This window comes from Lolium rigidum, chromosome 6 (genome assembly GCF_022539505.1).
Source record: "Lolium rigidum isolate FL_2022 chromosome 6, APGP_CSIRO_Lrig_0.1, whole genome shotgun sequence".
In the NCBI taxonomy this organism is placed as follows: domain Eukaryota; kingdom Viridiplantae; phylum Streptophyta; class Magnoliopsida; order Poales; family Poaceae; genus Lolium; species Lolium rigidum.
The window spans coordinates 352,939,344-352,961,344 of record NC_061513.1 but is presented as its reverse complement, the minus strand read 5'-3'; the positions used below and the strand labels follow the sequence as shown (position 1 = coordinate 352,961,344).

General features: G+C 44.9%; 1 protein-coding gene across 1 annotated transcript; it reads left to right on the top strand.

Moving 5' to 3' along the window:
• The first annotated feature begins 5,568 nt into the window (after window positions 1-5,568).
• Window positions 5,569-9,352, top strand: LOC124664969 (homeobox-leucine zipper protein TF1-like). The gene is made up of 11 exons (XM_047202377.1): window positions 5,569-5,720; window positions 6,232-6,349; window positions 6,573-6,758; window positions 6,981-7,319; window positions 7,449-7,550; window positions 7,701-7,898; window positions 8,008-8,176; window positions 8,280-8,539; window positions 8,650-8,745; window positions 8,848-9,236; window positions 9,316-9,352. Exons 1-11 carry the CDS (start codon window positions 5,569-5,571, stop codon window positions 9,350-9,352), a joined length of 2,046 nt encoding a protein of 681 aa, XP_047058333.1.
• The last annotated feature ends 12,649 nt before the right edge of the window (window positions 9,353-22,001 follow it).

Sequence of the window (22,001 nt, the reverse complement as noted above, 5' to 3'; positions counted from 1 at the left end):
TGCCATCACTATGGTGGCTGGCGGTGATTGTTAGTCTTTCGCTCTCTTCGCACCTCAATAGGATTTGTAGTTTTGTTCTGGAGTGGTTTTTTGTGTTTCGTTAATCATCACACGTCAGAGCCATTCCCTTATGCTAACGAGGCGGGACCGAGACCAAGTCGTTGGTCTTTGGTGCCTCCCAATCAGTGGTACTTACGTGGGAGTCGGGCTCGCCTTTCTCTCTCGCTTCTTATAACTAACAGGTCAAATTCCAACAGGCCAAACTTACCCTTCCCAGGACCGCGAAGAGGACTCCGAAATAGAGGGAAAGGGAAGGAGCAACGAGGCCATGTGGCCCCTAGTGTGTATCAGGCTCATCCCAGCGCAAGGGTCGATGATGAAAAAATCGCAAAACAAGAACCGATCCGCCCATGACTCCATGAGATAGTCAAGAAACCAGAACGCCATATTTGCAGGATAGCGCAAGGGTGGAAAGAGAAAAGAAACATGGATTTATTAGAAGCGGAAGAAAAGCTAGCGGCGGTCGTCCCAAATCTAGCGTTCAAACTCCAACATTAGACTGGAGGAATAGGAGCATGATCAGAATCACTCACATGGAGGTTATTTTGGAGTGGATCTCAACATCCAACATCACCATGATTGACGACTATAACAACGGAAAGGGCGAGTAGCAAGGAGAGAATAGATCTTTCGCTTTATGGAAGGTACCGATTCGGTTGTTCCCTAGGGCCTGACCCGTAGGTGCTTTAAAACCTGCGTGGGTCATAACAGTAATGAAGCCTAGCAACCAATCGGGCCTAATTTGTCTCCCCATGGTCTGGTTGGAGATCGTGCGGGCTACCAAGCATGCACATAGTGTACAATACAGTTGAGTACGTAGTGTATATATGTGCAACTAAAATTAGATGGATTGAATATGATTAAACTGAGAAATCGAGTACCAAATAAAAAAAGTGCCGACATGTGTTGTGCCGCCCTGTGGCTATAGTTAACAAGTGAATATGAATTCGTTGTTTCCGTTCCTTGCGTGTTGTAGTTGTGTCTTTCGGTGAAAAATATGCCGAGTTGTTTGTACAAATAAATTGGTTCCCGAGGAAAACAAAATGCCCTTTCTCTACTCTATGCACCAAGTCAGTCATCTTTAGTTTTGGTACAAGTTATGTCGCGTGGGCTGGATCTAAAACTTGCAAGGAATTAATAATTCGGTTCATGCAGTCCATCAGAGCGGTGTCGAGTTGTGTATCTACGGCGTATAAGGATACTATACTATCTCAGATATGCACATTTATAACTACAGATAGAATGCTCTCCATCGTACTATACGCTAATGCATCATCAGTATCCATCTATTATTTTCTTGTTTGGAGCGTATGCAAGGAGCCAAAGTGGAGATAGAATTGCATCATGTATCATTAGTATCCATGTACGTGTTATTTCCTTATTGGACCGTCTGCATGAGCCAAAGTGGGGATGGAATGGCATCATGTATCCACGCGTATAAACGGTTAATAGCTAAGATATGCTTTATTAATTGGTGGTTGAGCTTTCCTGTGTTTTTTCCTTTTGGGCACGTATTTCTCACATTTGTTTCATACACGTTCATTACCATTTCAAATTTAGATGCGCTCTCATTAATAACATATATACGCACCAGATGTGATCAATGGTTCTCACACACACACTCTTGATGGTTCATTAGTATCTACATGGTTGCGTACTTGGTCTGGTGGCAGGTGAGGTGGGGTTCCAGGAAGCATATATCTACGCCCCATTAATTGAGATCTTGCAGATAGAATGACATTGGCAAGATAGAGTGACGCCGGGTCTCCTTGGCTGATATATATCTCTTAATATATACTATATTCTCACACTTTCACTTTTGCTTCATTTACCATGCCTGGTTCGTCCCTATTTGCCATAGCGGCAACTGACGAAAATATAATTAGCACTAATAAAGTCAGTTACTCTAATGGTACAAAAATAAGCATGCTCTCTGGTATGCAGTAACAAGTTTTCCATTTTGAATTTTCAATTAAGTTAGTCATCTCAAGTTAACATATAAAGTGTGGCCCACGTGTTACAATTGATCACCTTCATTACCATTGAAAATGAGACGAAATACTAAAAAAAAGATGAATTGGTTGAAAACATTAATGATCGTTGTCGCAATGTGCACATACTTTCCCGCAAATTTTCTAAATGTGCAAGTTAACTACTAGGGAATACTGCATCCTATGAGATCAACATTGAGCACATCGGTATATATTAGTCCATATAAAAGACTTACCACCATTGCCCTTACTAGCCTAGCCAGTTATTATGTTATGGTCCGGGGCAAATATTTGCCATTCCTACTATACTTTTACATTTCATGCTTGTCATTGCGTCTTTTTTGCATTGTATCCTAGATAGTACATTGAATTGCATTGCCTCCTCAATAGTTTGCCCAGATACATGAAAATATAGTATGGTGGTTCTAGTCCAAACAAAAAACACAAAATACGAGCATCATTCGCTTTGTTCACTATCTTTCCCTTTTTAGCTCACCGCCCCGTCCCCTTTGAGCCCACTTCAACCCCACCGGAGGTCATATTGGCTCCCCAATCCTACCGACTGCGCGCCACACCGGCCCGACCCAGTTACCACCTGATACCATGGTACTAGTCTAACCTACAAGCTTATGTCAGTTAGTCGGCCCCGCTAGCGGCCCAACCCAACTCTATCATCGCCTTACGTGCTACCACAACTTAGAAAATAGTATGGTAAGTTCTAGGCTCATGGCGTGAGTAGGATTGGAATAACGAGCTTCTCAGTTCGTCAATGCTCGGCCCATTAAGACTTGTGATCGTTAAGGGCCCTGAAATGAAGATTTGCTCAGACCGTTATACATTAGGACACGGGGTTGATGAGATCAAGAGTCATGGCGGAATTCAGTGATATCAGTCGCTCAATCCTCTCCTATAAGAGTCTCAGCTAGGCTTAGGCCACAGTGGGTTATTTTTGCCGACTCAATAAGAAGAACCTAAAATTAGCGAGCTTAGTGAGCAGCTGGTGACCGCCTGCTCGATCGCTCGCTTTACTCGTTAGCCTTAACAAGCAAAAATATGTTGCTCAACTCAATTCGTTACTCAAACGAGCAAAGCTAAATGAGCTGAATAAACGAACGCTCGTTAAGCTCGGTGAACTTCAAGCTTAATGACCAAACCTATTCGTGGTAGGATAATAATTTCTATTGCTCATATCATGAGTTTATTTATAATAGTCTACTTTCAATAATATAGAGTATAATTTCGTTAACCATTCATATGTGCACAACATTAAAGTTCAAATGTGCTCGTGGATTAATTAAACATATGTGACTTGATTTTGAGTAATATACTCCGTATCCTCTACACCCATAAATCTTACCACCTAACCTTTTTTTATTCTTCTTTAATTTTCTACCCTGCCCATTTATGTGTAGTAAATTAATTTGCATGACGGTATATTTGGTGTTAATTAATGGTAATCCATATGCTCTCTCCCTCATGCGCGACGTGCTAATTTTGAGCACATTTATTTAGTGAAAAATAACTATGAGCAATGAATTACAAGTTAATTTCTCTATATATTATCTGATGACCGCTAAAAGTAAATTTTCTGAAGCCAACAAAAATAATTAAAGTGCAACATCCAGTAGGCAAGGGAAAGGCCGAGAGGCCGGCTATAAATAATGGCAGAGGAAAGGGGCAAATAACACAACTCTACACAATACATGAGTGCTGGAGACACACGCCGTGTGTTTTTGTTTGGAACTTGGAATTGAACTACCTGGTCAGGGCATCCAATCGTTCTTGGCGAAGATGTATGGCTCTGCTCATGGTGGGCATGGGAGACAGTCGGTATATTTGTTTTCCCATCTCTAACAACACCTAGTTGGAAATATTGCTGTCTGCCATATCTTGATGCTCCGCCATGTTGATTTTGTTTCCTCTGTGAGCATCCGCAAATGTTAAATATGTGATACTTGTAGAGATATTGAAGTATGTCTTTTGCTGATTTTGTTTATTTGACTACTTCCATTTGTTACCTCCGCGATTCTCGTTGAAATCCACCAACTAATTTTTGTAGAGGTGTTATCCAATCATCGAAGTTACTATGCCAGAGGTATATATATTCCGCCCCTGATTAATTCCGGGAGAGACTTGTATAGGATCTCTCCATTAGGTAGGATCATAGGATCAACCTAAAAAAACATACTTTAAACATGCGAAAAAATCTGAAAATAATAAACAACATGCATATAGGTTGTATCTACAACTTCAAGAAATTTCAGCTTAAAATCTGATCTACACTTGGAGAAACAAAAAAGACAAATTCTATTGTGAATAGTGTCAGATCTGATTGACTAGTATTTTACACTATTCACACTCAGATTTATCTTTTTTGTCTCTCTAAATGTATGTCGAATTTGAAGTTGCGAATTTTTGGCGTTGCATATATAACATAGATGTGTGTTGTGATTTATTTTCAGAATTTTTGAACATGTTTTGTCTTTGCAAAAAATTTATTCTCATAGATCCTATCTAAAACCTGATCCTACCTAAGTCTTCCCCTGATTATTCCAACCTGAGCTTAGATTTCTGAGACCAACACAAAGTCAGACAAAATAATAAACTGTATGCACTATCTGATTTCAAAATTTATCCTAGAAAAAATGGGAATCCATCTGGATTAGGCTTGTTCGTGTTGGAATGAGAATGACTACCTATTCTAGATAAATTTTTCTTACTCTATTCAAGGTTTCCACAACAAGCCAAAGCCTACCTACCGGAGTGACTTTTTGGCTCTTGGGTGCATATGCTTCATTTATTTTGACATGAATCTTAGATACATTTTGAAATGTCAAAAAATTGCAAACGGAAAATTCACGTGTGCATCTTCACATGCTACGCGTGCGTAAAATCTTTCCTAAAAAATCGATTTGTCGTTTGGGCTGTGTAAAATAGCAAAATTGTATGCTAAAAACAAGACTTTGTGGGACATGTTTTGTCTTTTTTCATCGGCCACATAAAAAATCAGTTTTTTCGCGAAACTGTATGAACGCACATAGATTGTTGAGATGCACATGCGAAGTCTTTTGTTGGAATTTTTCAACAATTAAGAATGTGTTTTTTAGATTTTTTTAGATTCGGGGAGCATATTTCCCTGAGAGCCGAATTGAACTTTCCGACTTACTCTATTCTTTATTCTCCCACCACGGAAGAAAACCAAATGTGTGGGTGAATACTAAATGTATATCATATGTTTGAAGCATCAAAATGTATTTTCAAAGTTCTTATTTATTTCGGACTAATATGAGAACTTATAACCTCATGGAGTCCACATAGAGGGTCATTCTAACTCTTCTATTATTTAATAAAAATAAATTCAACTTACTAGTGTAAGTTTCTTACTTTAGTATGGAGTATGAATCTAAAAGTGTAAGTATTATTTTTAATATCAGAATGGCATGCCACGGGCACGAGTGGTCAAGCACACGGCGACGAGCAGCAAACCTTTGACAATTACTCTGAAGAATTAGATGAAATGCATGGTGATAATGTTGACTTTGACATATCACTTAGCAACAGAAACATAAGTCGGGGGAACCCCACAAATGATCAAGATGGCATTGGCCCAAAATCAAGCAAGAAGCGCCTACAGCGGCTCACTTTCCAGCAGAACCAGATACTTCAAGGGTATGGGTACTACTAAGGATACTATGATTGATTTCAAGTTGATAGTTATCTTCTTCTTTTAGAAGTGCAAATATTTATGACAATATTTTGATCTTTAGTTCTTTTTAACCAAATAGATTTGGTTGAAATGAATTGCATCATATCTGTAGCAGTGATGGTTTGTCCACATGATCATGTAAATACACATCCCATGTTTGTTCCTTCTTCTAATATATTGATGGACGGAGGGAAGGGGGACGAGCAGGGGCTAACCCCCCCCCCTAACAATGTTGTTTTCCTGAAGTATCTCTTCAAACCTATGTGCACTTCGCCACCCCCAAAGTCTCTCTGCCCCCTCTATACGTGATTCCTGGCTCCGTCCGTGATATTGATCTACCTATAAAATGTGAAAAGGGCTCTTTGAGAAAATGTGAGAAGGATAATAGTTTACGCAACTGCACACTTCTTGAGTTTGTTATAAGAATTTAACGACTTGCCAATTGTCTTTTTTTTTTCTCACCTGAATGAACAGAGAGTTTAGCGTATGTGCTCGCCCGGATAAATATCGGAGGAGGGAGCTGAGCGAGATAACTGGTCTTACAGAACAACAAGTGAAGTTTTGGTTTCAGAACAAGATAACACAAGTCAAGGTCTGGTCTTAAACATTCGCAGAATCTCAATTATACAGTTTGTATCAGATTATCTACCTCGCCATTGAGTATGCATCATCAGCTATTATTACACTGTCATAACTTCACTTCTTAAGTTACACTTACTGTAGGTAGCCTTAGCCCTTATCAGGATGTCGTAGAAAACACTCTATCTCGGAATTAGTAATCATTTTCTGTACATGTTCTGTGACATAAACTGCAGAGTCTGCATAAAAAAGAAGAGAACTATAGATTGGAAGTGGAGAACGTAATGCTGAGCAACGAAAATAAGAAGCTTAAGGAGGCTCAGAGGAATATGTTTTGCCCCACTTGTGATCCACTGCCACAGAACCAGCTCTCTCCAGATATGCAAACGCTCAAAGAGCAAAATAACTGGCTAAAGCTAGAGGTACAAATATAATCAAACCTCTCAGGCATTTTCAATTATGTTTCAGTAAGCTAGAAATATTTGGACGAATAGGTTTCAAGTTCGGTAACTCAAAAACAATGCTAGATCTACTGTTCTTAAATTAACTTGCAGGAATTATAACACTAAGCTACAGAGTATTATGAAGATTGCACCAATGTTGTATTATTTCCACTTACTAATGTCTTGCCTTTCATTTGGCAGATTTCCCGATTGCAAGCTGAAACACTTCAAAATTCCGGACAATCTTTCCAACTTGACTCATCTGCAGAAAATGTTGGTACCAGACAAAACGACATACAAATGATTGCTGAACTAACTCATAATGCAATGGACGAGTTTATCATTTTGTCCAACTCACATGGCCCTCTATGGCTGCCTGTCCCTGGTGGTTCATTTGAAATACTGAACAAGATGGCTTATGCTACACAATTTGATGGAAAAAATAGTGCAGATATAACAGGATTCAAGACCGAGGCCACTCGTGCTAGTGTTGTGGTCATGATGGACGCCAAAAATATTATGGATTATCTCATGGATTCTGTAAGTTATATACAAATTGTATAAAAAGGCTAGTTATTCTTTGTCAACCAAAAAAGTACATAATTTCAATGCTAATGCAGTTGATGTTATTTCAAGTCGCAATCTGATCCTAATGTTAAATAAATGCAGGAGTGCTATGCATCTCTCTGTCCTGGAATTCTGTCAAGTGCAAAAACCATTAAGGCTTATAAGTGGCCTACTAATGTAGGCTACGATGGCGCTATGCATTTGGTATGTATGGCTTATAAGTTTTGTCTTTAGTGCAAAGATCTTGTACAAAACAAGATAAAATCTTCATTACTGATAAAACAAGCACACTATACTAAGGTAAACTTAGTTTCGTTCACTAATTGACATCTTTTCTTTGCTTGAAAACAACAGATGACAATTGAGACGGTGTTCCCGTCCCCCCTGGTACCATCGAGGAAATGCACATTCGTGAGGTCCTGCAGGGAGCTACAAAACGGGACAACACTCATTGTTGACGTGTCCCTGGATAGCAGTGATGGTACCTTCTTCAAATGCCGCAAGATGCCTTCAGGAGTGCTAATTCAGCCCCTAGACCGTAACAGCTGCAAGGTATGGTAAAGAAAGACTGAAAAATGATAAATTTCTACCATGTGGTGATACTGGTATATATGGAGGTGAATTAGTCCATGCTTTATGTGCACGGAAATCTTGTTGGCAGATCATCGTCATAGAGCATGTTCTAGTAGATGATACCGGAGTTCAAGAGCTCTACCAGCCATGTCTGAGTGGACTCATGTTTGGAGCTAGGCGCTGGGTAACCAACATCGCACGGCAGTGCTTGCGTTTAAGAGACACCTTCCACATTATTACCAGAAATGCATTAAGAGGTAACTGGAACCTACAGATCTGCATTGTATGAAACTCTGAACTGAGGAAATCCTGGAAGGCATGTCTTTACAAAACAAGCTTTTCCTCCTTGGTTTGTTTCAGCCAACTCAAAGGGGAGGAAGTCCCTAATGAAGCTAGCCGATGGCCTGCTCGTCAGCTACAACAACAGCATCGCCGGCATCCCTGAGGACGCATGGACCATGGTGTGCGGTGCTGGTACGGAACAAGATATCAAGATCGCTCATAGGAGAAGCCATGACCGCACAAACACCGCTGTTGTGTCTGTGAGTGCATCATTCCAGCTTCCAATACCACTTAGGATCACGTTTGATCTGCTCAGGAACAACACGCTGCGTGCAGAGGTACACTAATGAAAATACCCTGATCTACCTCTCCAATCACACACGTGGTATGGGCATTTCGCTTTTCTCTGCAGCTAGCTGTGTACTCATGTCATGTGTACCTTACACAGTGGGATGTGCTGGTGAAAGGTGGTGTCGTGAGGGAGGAAGCCTGTGTCTCCGGCAGCATAGAAGCCGATGATACCGTCTCCATACTGCATGTTAAGGTACCAAACACATCTAGCTTCAGTATCTCCAAGATCCATCGTTTTCTCAGGTAATCTGATATCTCACTCAACTAACTCAAGTATATTTGTGTGATTGACCAGAATGTCGCAGAAATAAGGGAAGCCATCATGATCCTCCAGAATAGCTGCTATGACGTGTCGGGCTCGTTCATTGTTTACTCACCCATCGACACCCAACTGATGAACAAGATCCTGAGCCCAGAGGACATGGCGGAGAGCAAGATATCCCTTTACCCCACCGGCTTCTCCCTCCTCCCCGTTAGTGAGTCTGCCGAGAGTGGCAATGGCATTGCCCTAGGCGAGGATGGAGAAACTCTTGTAACCGTGGGGTTCCAGATTCTGCTGAAGCTCGCACGTGGCAATGGCTTATATCCTGAGTCTGTGGCTGCGACCATCGCTCTCATGTCCGAGAACATTGCGACTATCAAAAAGTCATTGATCAACAACCAGTCCCATGTAGAATGTACCAGGTAATATTCTTCCTGTTCAAATGCACTAATACTAACCTGTGCTCAGTAATTTGGTGATGACGGCTTGTTGTTTGCACAGGAGGAAAGGGAGGCACAATGATAGTGGAAGGATGTAAATCAGCATCGAATACATTGTCAGTTCCGATCAACAACATTTCTCCTGGTGTTGCTGCAATATTTAATTACATTTCCTTTACTATTTGCAACTTTCAGTTTGCAATAAGAACTTGTAATAATGGTTTAACAACCAAAACTATGTTATGTTTCCTTTACAATTTGAAATTCTCATCCTATAATAGGAACCTGTAATAATGGTTTAGGAACCAGACCTATGCCATGTTATTGCTGTATTATCGACTGCCATGTAACCATAAAGTTGCATTTGCTTGTGAATTTGGTGACACTATGAATGCTATTCTATAACCTGCATTTTCTTTTTATTTGATGGGTGCAATTTTAAACCTAACTTTTTTTAATTTGCTGTACACAATGAGGTTTTAGGGTTTTGAAAACCCTTTACACACAAAGTTAGCAAACAGCTTCCCTGCTAGATGGGTAACAGAGATATCCTAAATCTCACAAAAAGTCCTACTGTCGACCCTTGTACACTTCACATATCTCCAGTACCACCATGACTCCAATATTAGAACGGACATCGTCATGCTTTGTCCTGTTCTAATATCTGGTTGTTTTTACCAATTCTGGTTTATGGTATTCACGTGTACACCTATTTGGATTGGCTTTAATATCCATCGGTATCTAGAGCTAATTACTGGTGGAGACACAAATATTACCACCACTCCAAGCAGGCCCTAAGGGAGGACCTAGTTCTCTCTTGCAGTACAGTCGTAAGTTCTGCAAGAATTAATTTAGGAGGAGGTTCGATAAATATTTTGCATTTAACAGTAAGTGGAGAGTGAAAACATTAAGTGATAGCTTAATAGAGAAAATGAACAGAAAATTCGCAGTTCGCAGCAACAGATTAGGCATTCCATGAGAAGCATTTCAGGAAAACTTATTAAGTATACTTTAGTGACATGAGGGCGAACTTATTGTTCACTAATTTAAGAATCTTAGGTGGTCTGGAGGTTAGAACAAGCTAGTTACAAAACTAGTACAAAGTCAAGTCAGCCAGTAAAGTAAATGCTCTCTGAAGTAAAACAGCTATACCTGGAAACAAAATAAGAGAAGACAAGTGTGTCAGCTTCCCTAACCTCATTGCGAGCTTATTATGATCACACATCGCCATGCTTGTTCATCTCTGATGTTTTTGGCTTGCTACAGCTTCCAAAAGGATTTGGGTTCTCACATCAACAAGGGTAATCAAATTAACCATACTGACCAAAGCATACAGCAAGGCATCAATCAGCTCGTGGTTAAAACCAGTTCCTTTCCTCCTCACTCCTGTCCATAATATGAGCACATTACAGTACTTCCCAGCAGAGAGATAGCCGCTGACAAGTGAGAGGTAGATCTGATTATTTTGTTCAAATAACAGGAACACCATCCTTCGGCATGTCCATCCTCTATCCTCCCAACCTTGTAAAATGCATGTATTATGTTGTTATCTGTCAAGCCTTTCGTCGTAGTAAGCTAACTTGTCATAAGATCTGGTAGCCTTCCCTCCCTCATATCCTTGGAAAGATGCAAATGCAGACTTGAAATCATGGGCTGCCACTGAAGCATCGACAAGGGCATCAGAACTGCCAGCATCAAGCTGTAGTGCTGCTGCGCTGATCTCCACGGCAGGCTCTGCAATCGCTGCGGCCTTTCGCTCCTTGTTATATGCTATCAAGATTGGGGAGTATCTGCCCAGCCCCACAGTGGCGCCTCGAGCAGTCATTTCATCGAGTATGTTATGCGCCTTGCTCAGTAGACAAAGCCCAGCACAAGCATTGGCAATCCCAAACCCAACAGAATCGTGAAGTACAGCGGCAATTGTTTAGTGAACTAACTAAATCTCTTGTTCTCGAGCGCGACAGCATCGGCGGCGGGTAGAGCTCTGGGGAAGGGTCGGGCGGGGGAGGTGGGGGCGGCGGTTGGGGCGTGGCGCACGGTGGGGATCTCGAGAGTTCCGGAGGATGGCGAGGACGAGGGTTCCGGAGAAGACGAGGAGAAGGGCCTCGCGTTTCGGGGGTGGTGGGGGGCGCTGATACAGCAGGCGGCGAGGAGCGCTCATCGGCGGGAGATGCCGTTAAGAAGTTGCAGCCAGATGGACTATGCACTAGACTGAACATGAACGTGGCAGACAGTCTTCAGAGTTCAGAGGGGATAGTTATAAAGTGGAGCGAAAGCCTGGTTTCGAGAAATATGTTGTTCAACATATATAGTGTGTTGATTTTTATGGTGCATGGAACAAACGACAACATCGATGGAAGAACACAAGTTCTTCGGTGAACTCAAGTTCATGGCCAACATTGATAGAAGAACTTGAGTTGATTATAGCTACTGTACGTCAATTTCACCTTGCAACGACCGACTTTCCATCACTGAGCGTCTGAGAGAGAGCACGGGGCAGGACCCTCTTTCCATCAGCGGCCAGCTGCAAGCAAGATTCAGTGAATCCGGAACAGTCAATGGCTGTCACTGGTGTTTCGCAAAGGACGGCTGCGTACGATGGTGCCGTCTGTCTCCTCAGGATATAGTTGTCAAGACCTTGCCTGCTAGCTAAGGGAGCACCAATGTCGACTGTCGAGTGTGTAGTACATCTCCCGTACCCCTTCCTTTCTTGGATGATGAGCTGGATTGATTTTGAGCATGGCAGAGAAAACAGGAAAATGGTGATCGGTCGTCGATCGATCGAATAGGACGTATTGGATTGAAGTCTATGAGTGATTCGGCGAAAAGAGGGCTCGGCGTGTGCAGCAACAAGTACTGAAAAGATCGTTTTGATAGGGGTGACGGTGGACTAGAGCGTGTATTACAACTGTCTTGGATTGTTATCAGATAGGATGGTGGAATTCCAAGCTTGTTCATCCAAAACCAAGGTGCCTGCTAGAGTAAATAGGGGTTAAAATTCGAGCCCGTCTGTAGTTTTTAACATGGATGTCTGTTTCAGATTCTCTGATGAGTTACATCATCTCTAGCGGCGTCGTCTGGCAACAAAATCGGTACTGAACCGTCAAATTCGCCCCAATTATGATAGTTTCTTATAATTTACACAAAAATAGAACATAAATTTAAAAACACGTCAAGTTTCACTCAAAATTTTGGATATATCTTACAAAGTTGAATGAAATTTAAGATAGATTTAAAACTGACCTAAACCCTAGCCACAATTGTAGCGGTACAACACGTTGTTGTCCTCGTCATCGCCTCCGCCATTGTTGTCGGTGCCGCTAAGGCCCCCGTTGGTGTCTCGCAGTATCCTCCATCCCTGCAATGGTGTATTGGGAGTGGGGGTGGCGGCACCTCTACAAACCACTCCCTCTGATTCATAGTAGTTGACTCAATTTTGTCTAGATACGGATGTATCTAGTAAACAAAAGCATCTAGATACATCCGTATCTAAATAAAATTAAGTCAATTGATATGAATCGGAGAGAGTATAAAAAATGTTTTACCTACTAGTACCTCACATAATTCTGGCTGCATGAAAATCCTAGCAGAAATTGTTCTAAGCTTGACACCCTACCAAATTTATCCAAGATCCGACGCTGAGCTGGTGCCTTCGTCTTCGTCGCGAGGTCGACCTAGTTGGCAGACTTGCGCTCCGACCACGCCAAGGCATAGGGCAACAGGGCCGCCATCGCCCCCATGTTGTACGCCACTATCTTTACTCCCTCCGTGCAGTTTTATATGAAGTTGGAGCAAATTTGCAGATTCATGCATTTTAGTTTGTATCTAGTCTATCTTTAGTATGTAAGGTGCACTTCTTTTTATTTGTATCTAGCCTACTCTAAACTGTTTAAAACATCTTATATTAGTGCACAGAAGGAGTAAATGGTGAAGATGATGATTACTCTACTTGATTAGTGTAAGGGCATCTCCAGCGGCGTGACGCATTTTGGACGTCGAAACGGACGCGTCGTGTCCGTTTGCGTCGGCCGAAATGGTCGAAATCGTCCGGGCGTCCGTTTGCGTCGGGGGTGGCTCCAGCGGCGCGACGCATAATTTTTTTTTCATTCATGCAACCATAATTTACGTTAAAAAAAAACATAAAAACGCCATAAATGCGTGCTAAAAGTTGCTGCTGCCCTATCGGTCGTCGTCGCCGACGAGGTTAATGAACTCCGGCGTCGGCCATGGAAGCTCGTACGCCGGCGGTGGAGGAGGTACCGCCGCATGGGCAGGAGGCCGTGGCCGAGGATCCCACGCCGGAGCAGCGAGGCGGAGCGCGGTCGTTGGAACGCGTCGACGTAGCCGGAGGAGTCGCCGGCCTCCCCTGCGCGAGCGCCGACTCCCGCAGCTCGGATTGCGAGCCCCTCCCACAAAGCGAGCTCGTTGAACTCGTCTCGCGCGCTGTTGGCCGGTGCCATGGCAATGGCCTCATCCTCGGAAAGGTCCGGCGGGCTGGGTCTCCGGATCCCACGCCGGCCCGCCGTCGTCGTGGTCGTAGTCGACCATGTGGACGTCCTCGTCCGCGTCCTCCTCGTCGTCCGCGTCCTCGGCGTCGTTCTCTTCTTCTTCGCGGCGATCTCTCGGTCGAAGAAGTCCACGTCGCCGAGGTAGCCAGCGCGGCGGCGCGCGTCGAACTCCCACGTCCCGAATGAAATCCAGTTGTAGGAGTTCAGCGCGTACGCCTCATCCTCCCGCAGATCCGGCGGCAAGATCTGTCGGCGGCGGCACACCTCGTCCCGCCGCTCTCGGCCCTCGCGCGGCACGGGGGGGACCGGCACGCGCCGCGAGTTCAGGTACCAGCCCCCTCCCGGCAAGTTCGCGTCCGGCCATGGCACGAGCCGGTTTTCCTCCCATAGGCTGCCGCGCGAGCTCAACGCGGACGTAACGGCCGACCCTTGCCTTCTTGCCGGAACGCGAGCCGCTTGCCTCCTGGTCGTTCTTCGTCTTGCGGAATGGCCAACATTTCTTTCCCATGGCGTCGGTGGGGTGGATACTGTGAGATTTGGCAATGGTTTGGTCGTCGCAATGGACACCGGCAGCGTCCATTTAAAAGGCTCCGACGCCATATCGCCTTCAATGGCCTGCCAGTGCAACGTCTACTAGCTGCGCACGCTCGCGGAAGCCGAGGCACGCCATTAACGCGGTCCTGCGAAGGCTGCAGCGCGCCGCCCGGAAGTAATGTCTGCGGAAGACGAAGCAGTTGTGCCGCTGCCAGGCGGGCCCGTGCGAGGACCGAGCGGACACTTTGCGCGTCCGCGCAGCGTCCGCCGAGACGCAAACCTAGCGCATATTTGGGCCAGGTTTGCGTCTCTGCGGACGGTCCGGTCACTTTGCGTCGCGCCGCTGGAGGTGGTGCACGACGCATTTTCGGTCACGGCGGACACAAACGATCGCTCAGCGTCCGTTTGCGTCGCGCCGCTGGAGATGCCCTAGCAAGAGAAATTCACACTCCATCAGGTTCACAACACGTACGCCGGCAGAGAGCCGGTACGTCTGCACGGCTCGATCAGGTGTCCAGGTGGGCAGCACGTACGACCGACCGGCCAGAAGGCGCCCGGCCCGGCTAGTCAGTTTGATGCAGGCGCCTAACTGATCCCTACGAGCTCTTAGCAGCTCTAGTGGGACTGCTGTGCTTGGCAACGTGCACTATGTCAGCGGTACGGGTGCATGCATGTCAACAAATTGCTGGTATTTCAGTTGCTTTAATCTGCATGATGACCACCGACCGATCTGCATCTTGCTGCTCCTGCTGGTACAGATTCGCAGCTAGCCGGACTGTCTGAATTTTCCCGTAAAACTGCCTTGGCTGGTCGACTCAGATGCGTGGTCTTTATTTTACTACGCGTTGCATGGCATATGGGCAGGTAAACCCGCAAATGAATAACGATTTACAGCTGTTGTAAACGCGGTGAGTAAGTATATATCAGAATGACTGAGTTTACTGTCGCATGTTGTTCATTGGATTTCCATTAAACTAAAGTTCAGAGAAATGCAGCGTCATAGGGGCAAGAAAGCTTCGTTCAGCAGCTGGCTGTAGAAATCTTTACTCTATAATCGTTGTTTGTAGAATGGCCATCGTGCATGTGAATGTTGCAAGCCCTGGCGCCGCCTAGCTGCCGGTGTCTCGCCTCAGCTTCGAGTATTCGTGCTTCAGCTTCATGTGTTCGTTACGGGTCTTGGGCCTCGGTTGTCTCTTCTCCCGCTGGCTTGGTACCCCTGTCCTATGTGGACATGTGACGTTGCAGCCTGCTATGGCTTCTGAGGTTGACCTTGCACGGCTGTGTGGTTCGAGTTGGGAGCTTTCTAGAACAGGCGAGGATACGTTTAGTCCTCCAGATGAGGTCGGTGGCATCTCCGCGGAGGGCATGGGTGTTGAACTCTATGAAATTTCTCTCCTCGTGTTGGGACACTTCGTCATTGTTGTATGTCTTGCCCTCTGTTTTGTCTACTGCCGAGGGCGAGGCCACCTTCGAGGTTGTGGCTTTGGTGTTGCAGATCATGCCCGAGCTTGAACTTGCATGAACAATCGGATGTGGATTTCGCGCCTATTCCACCTCCGCTGGCTCATAATCCCGATGCTCTCTTTGCGACTTGCTTAAGATCTTGGAGTCCGCTATTGCTCGATGTGGAAGGGCGGTTGCTTGTGTCTTAAATGTAAAATCAAGAAGGTGGGTGATAGCCCTCGGACCAGCATTTTTTTCGATAAAGGGAATATATTAATATCAAAGGATTGTGAATGTTTAGCTGTTAACGATGGGGACTTCCATCGGTTCCGTGTTACTTTATATAGGCCAACAACGGCACAGATAGATACATGAGAGGTTACAACAAATAGAGAAAAGGAAGGGATATGATCTTGATCTTATAGTTACGATCAGATCATCACAAGTACAGTTGAACTACCGCACGACTCTATCTGAACTTCTGTCCAGGTTCATCTGAACCTCCATATCGTGACAGTACAATATCTTGTACATTAACACCCCTCCTCAATCACAACCGTCTTAGGTTGAGATTGTGCTTGAATTCTTCAAGTTGTCGACTTGGCAGTGCTTTAGTGAAGCCATCAGCCACCTGATCCCTTGAGGGAATGAATCTGATCTCAAGTTGTTTGCTTGACACTCGTTCTCTTACAAAATGAAAATCTATTTCAATGTGCTTTGTTCTGGCATGGAAAATTGGATTTGCAGAAAGATATGTTGCTCCCATGTTGTCACACCATAAGCAGGATGTTTGATTTCTTTTGATCTCAAGTTCTCCTAATAGAGACTCAATCCAAATGATCTCAGCTGTTGCATTTGCTAGGGACTTGTACTCAGCCTCTGTGCTTGATCTAGATACTGTTGCTTGTTTTCTAGCACTCCATGAGATCAAGTTAGGCCCAAAATATACTGCAAAGCCTCCTGTAGATCTTCTATCATCTACACATCCTGCCCAATCGGCATCTGAAAAAGCACTCAATCCAAGCCCCACTGTACCACTGACATACCTTAGTATTCTTTTGGCAGCCGTCCAATGCGTGGTTGTGGCTGCATGAAGAAATTGACACACTTTGTTAACTGAAAAAGCAATGTCTGGCCTGGTGAGTGTCAAATATTGAAGAGCTCCAACTATACTCCTGTACCTTGTACTGTCTTCTGGTCCAAGAGGTTCTCCTTCTGCAACTGAGAGTTTTTCTGATGCTGACAGTGGTGTTGGCAATGCTTTACATGACTTTAGTCCAACTATGTCAAGCAAATCTCTAGCATATTTTTCTTGGGTTAACACAATGCCTTGATTGAACGATTTCACTTCAATTCCCAAGAAGTAATGCAAGTTGCCAAGATCCTTTAGTGCAAACGCCTCACCAAGATCTCGAAGGAGAGAACTAATTGCCTTGTTGGAGGAGCTAGTAACAATGATATCATCAACATATACTAACACAAATATGATTATACCTGATTTGTTGTATATGAATAGTGACGTATCTACCTTGGACGCAAGAAACCCAAGCTCCTGCAATTTTGAGCTTAACTTTGAGAACCATGCTCTTGGCGCTTGTTTCAGCCCATAAAGTGATTTGTCAAGCTTGCACACAAGATGAGGTGCCTTTGGATTTTCATAGCCAGGTGGTTGCTTCATATAGACCTCTTCTTCCAGAACACCATGGAGAAATGCATTCTTCACATCAAGTTGCCTTAGACTCCATCCTTTTGATACTGAAATAGCTAATACAAGTCTAATAGTAGCAGCTTTAACAACAGGGCTAAAAGTATCTTCATAATCTATGCCATATCGTTGCTTAAAACCTTTTGCTACTAATCTAGCCTTATATCTATCAATAGTTCCATCAGCTTTCCTTTTAATTCTATAGACCCATTTACAATCTATAATGTTGATACCCTTCTTCTATGGTACTAGGTGCCATGTTTTATTTTCTATCAAGGCCCTATACTCATCATCCATTGCCTTTTTCCAATTTGAACTTTCTAAGGCTAATTGCAAAGTGGCAGGTTCATTGGTTGAACAAGAGAGACCGTACCGTACTGTACCATATGTATAGATTTTTGGTTTGGTATTACCGGTTTTGGATCGAGTTTTGTAGACTGTTGGTGTAGGCGGGCGCACAGGAGCAGATTGCGCAGTCCCTCGCCCAGATTCTCCTGCTGAGCTTGCAGGGATCCCAAGGAGGATCCTGGCGGCGACGGTGACTGGACCTGCTCGTCAGTCGACGCGTGTGGCGAGGACGCGTTTTCTGGGTCCCGCTGGTCCCGCGCCGCATGGTCGCTCCGCGTGTCGCGGCCGGAGTCACTGCCCGCAGAGGGACATGATGGCGAGGGGGACGTGGCGTGTCGCGGCTGGGGCGCCGCCGACCGAGGAGCTTGCAATCCCGAGGTTGATACCCCCCTGCAGTCCGAGGTTCGGCCGATCCGAGGCGAATCTGCCTCGTCAGATGTGTGATCCGCCTCGTCAGATGTGCCTCCGCTGGTTACACGCGATAATAGGCGCATTTCTGCTCCATTCTCCCTGATTTCTGTACTGTTTTGCACAGAATTTTCACCTGCACGTTGATAAAACTGTAGGGAATCCAAAGAAACAGGTAGTGTAGAGTCAGTAGCCAATAAATCAGTGCAATTGTTGTCCCTTTTATTGATGAGTGTAGAAGGATTTTGGAGATACTCCGGTAAAAGAAGAATTTCTTGACGAAGTATAGATCCAGCATTGGGATGAAGTTTGGAAAAGGGAAATACTGTCTCATCAAAAACAACGTCACGAGAAATATAGACTCTTCCAGATGTGACATCAAGGCATTTTACACCTTTGTGCATGTGACTGTATCCAAGAAATACACATTGGTTGGATCGATAGGCAAGTTTGTGCTGGTTATATGGCCGAAGATTTGGCCAACAGGCACAACCAAAAACACGAACGGATGCAAAATCTGGTTTCTTTTTGAGGAGACATTCCATAGTTGTGTCATTGTCAATAGTTTTGGAGGGTAGCATATTGATAAGATGAGCTGCAGTTAAGAAGGCTTCATCCCAGAATTTTAAGGGCATTGATGCATTTGGAAGGAGAGCAAGTCCTACTTCCACAATGTGACGATGCTTTCGTTCAGCTGAGCCATTTTGTTGATGTGTGTGAGGACAAGAAACATGATGTTCAATACCAACCTTTTGAAAAAAGGAATTGAGTTTTTCATACTCTCCTCCCCAATCAGATTGCAAGGCAAGAATTTTGGTGCCAAATTGTCATTCAACAAGGTGTTGATAATTATGGAATACATGGAAGACATCAAACTTCTTTTTGAGGAGATAAATCCACACAAATTTTCTATAGTCATCAATGAAGCTTACATAATAGGTGGATTTTCCTACTGAACTAGGAGCATGCCCCCACACATCGGAGTAAACAAGCTGCAAGGGAGCAGTAGATACACTAGAGGATCTTTCATATGGCAATTGATGACTTTTAGCTTTTTGACACGAATCACAAATAGACTCTATGCTAGACTTCTCGGAATAAGGAAGCTCATGTTTGCTAAGAATTTGTTGAACAATGCGAAAAGAGGGATGTCCTAAACGACTATGCCACCGTGATGCTGAAGGCTTGGTAGCACTGAAGACTTTTTTATTCTTGTTCCATGAAGATGAAGAGATCAATGGGTAAAGGCCTTGGATGCATCTACCTTTAAGAAGAGTTCTCCCCGTTGCTCGGTCCTTAACATAAAAGAACCAAGGATGAAATTCAATGTATACATTATTGTCAAGAGTAAATCGATGTATGGAGACAAGATTTTTAGTGGCACGTGGTACATGAAGGACATTCTTTAGATGCAAATTTTTAGAAGGGGTTTCAACAATTGCATGACCAGTGTGGCTAATGCTCATACCTTCTCCATTGGCCGTGTGAATCTGATCACGGCCATGGTACTTCTCCTACATGGTGAGCTTGTTGAGCTCACCGGTGATGTGGTCGGTGGCACCGGTATCGACATACCAGTTGGTGTCCACGCCATAGGACGCCATGTTGGCGTTCTTCTCCTCTTCGTCTTCGTCGTCGGAGTAGCGGTGCCAGCATTTCCATGCCTCGTGTCCAAGCTTGCTGCAGATCTGGCAGACAGTGGTGTCACGGTCTCTATTGCCGCCACCCCTGCCGCCTCCACGGCGACCATTGCCACGTCCTCCACGCTGCTGATGGCGTCCACCTTCGCTGCGGCCACCTCTGCATCCACCATAGTGGCCGCGCCCGCGGTTTCCTCCACGTCCACGGGCTGCAACATTGACGGAGCCCCCAACGTCGGAGAGGAGCTCGATGCGATTCTCATAGGCCTGGACTTGGGCATAGAGATCGCTGACGGTGAGGTCTTCAGCACCATTGACCCCGATGGCGGTGAAGAGGGGGTTGTAGGTGTCGTCGAGGCCGGCGAGGAGATACTCCACGAGTTCTTCCTCGTCGATCGGCCGGCCCGCTGCAGCGAGCTCATCAGCGAGTCCCTTCATCTTGGTGAAGAACTGCGCCGACGTCATGTTGTCCTTCTTCGTCTTGGCGAGGGCAACGCGCAGGTTTGATACCCGCGTCCTGGATTGGGTGGCAAACATAGTTTTGATTGCCATCCAGACTTCTGCCGCCGTGTCCATGCCGATGACGAGACGAGAGATGTCGGGCGTCGAAGAGTTCAAAATAAGCGACGCATACCGTTGGTGCCGTCGCTACCCACGCATCATACGCAGGGTTTTCATCCTTGACTTCTTTGCCATCCTTCTGGAAGACGATCGTCTCCGGTGGCGCCTCCGTCTTGGGGTCGAGGAAGCTCAGTAGTCTGGCTCCGCGGATCGGTGGGAGGATCTGGGATTGCCATAGGAGGTAATTGGTTCGGGTGAGTTTTTCACCTACACTAGCGCCGGCTAAGGGGTTGGTCATGATGGCGGCGGAGGAAGGAGCTAGGCACATAGCTGTGTTTTAGGAAGAAGATGGCTCTGATACCATGTGAATGTTTAGCTGTTAACGATGGGGACTTCCATCGGTTCCGTGTTACTTTATATAGGCCAACAACGGCACAGATAGATACATGAGAGGTTACAACAAATAGAGAAAAGGAAGGGATATGATCTTGATCTTATAGTTACGATCAGATCATCACAAGTACAGTTGAACTACCGTACGACTCTATCTGAACTTCTGTCTAGGTTCATCTGAACCTCCATATCGTGACAGTAGAATATCTTGTACATTAACAAGGATACCAATTACACCCATCCTCGGACCAGCATTTGGAAGGAGAAGGAGTTAAGGCAAGAAGAGTGACACCATAGGAAAGGCGCATGCAGCTTCCAGATGGATGATCTTTGGTATCTTGCGACGTCCTCTTCCTTTGGTTCGTTCTATGGTTTTTGTGTTTGCCATTGCCTATTGTTTAGAGTGATGTTTCAGGTTGTTACCGGGTGGTCTTGCTCATGTGGCGAGTGTGGGCGTGACCCCGTGATGTTGGCTTTGGTGTATGATTATTGTCCGGTTTTTCCCTAATTAACTAGACACATTCTTTTTAATTAATAAATAAGACAAAACTTTTGCTTTCGCTTAAAAAACACAAGCAGGGTTCTGCTTCTTTGGCAAGGTGGCTAACTTACGCCCTCGGCTTGCGGGGTTTTGTGCTTGGTAGCAATAAAGTTGCTACATTGGTGGTGCGGAAAAAGTGTCATGTCCTTCTTGAAGACAGAGGAAATGTGCAAGAAAACGAAGGACGAGAAGAGATAGCGAAGTTTAGCAGGAAAGTCTTTTTGCGTTGTTCACAGAGTATGTATACTTCTCTCAGGCTCGCTGGCATGCCTTGCCACATTGTCGGTGTCCCACCTTAGCGTCGAGTATTTTCATGCTTCAAGTTCATGCATTCGTTATGGGTCTTGGGGGCCGGTTGCCTCGATGGTGTCGCAGCCCGCTATGGCTTCTCAGATTGACCAGCTGCAAGGCTGTGTGGCGCGAGTTGGGAGCATTTTGGAGCGCGGTGGAGCCTTCTTTCGATAGACTTTCTCTTTTGTCGGCTATGTTCAAGACCACTCCTACGTCTGGTCCTCCTAGTGAGGTCGGTGGTATCTCCTTGGAGGGCATGAGAGTTGATCTCTATGTAAATTTCTCTGCTCATATTGGGACACTTCATCATCGTTTTCTGTCTTTCCCTATGTTCTGATTCTACCACTAAAGGCGAGGCAACCGTCGAGGTTGTGG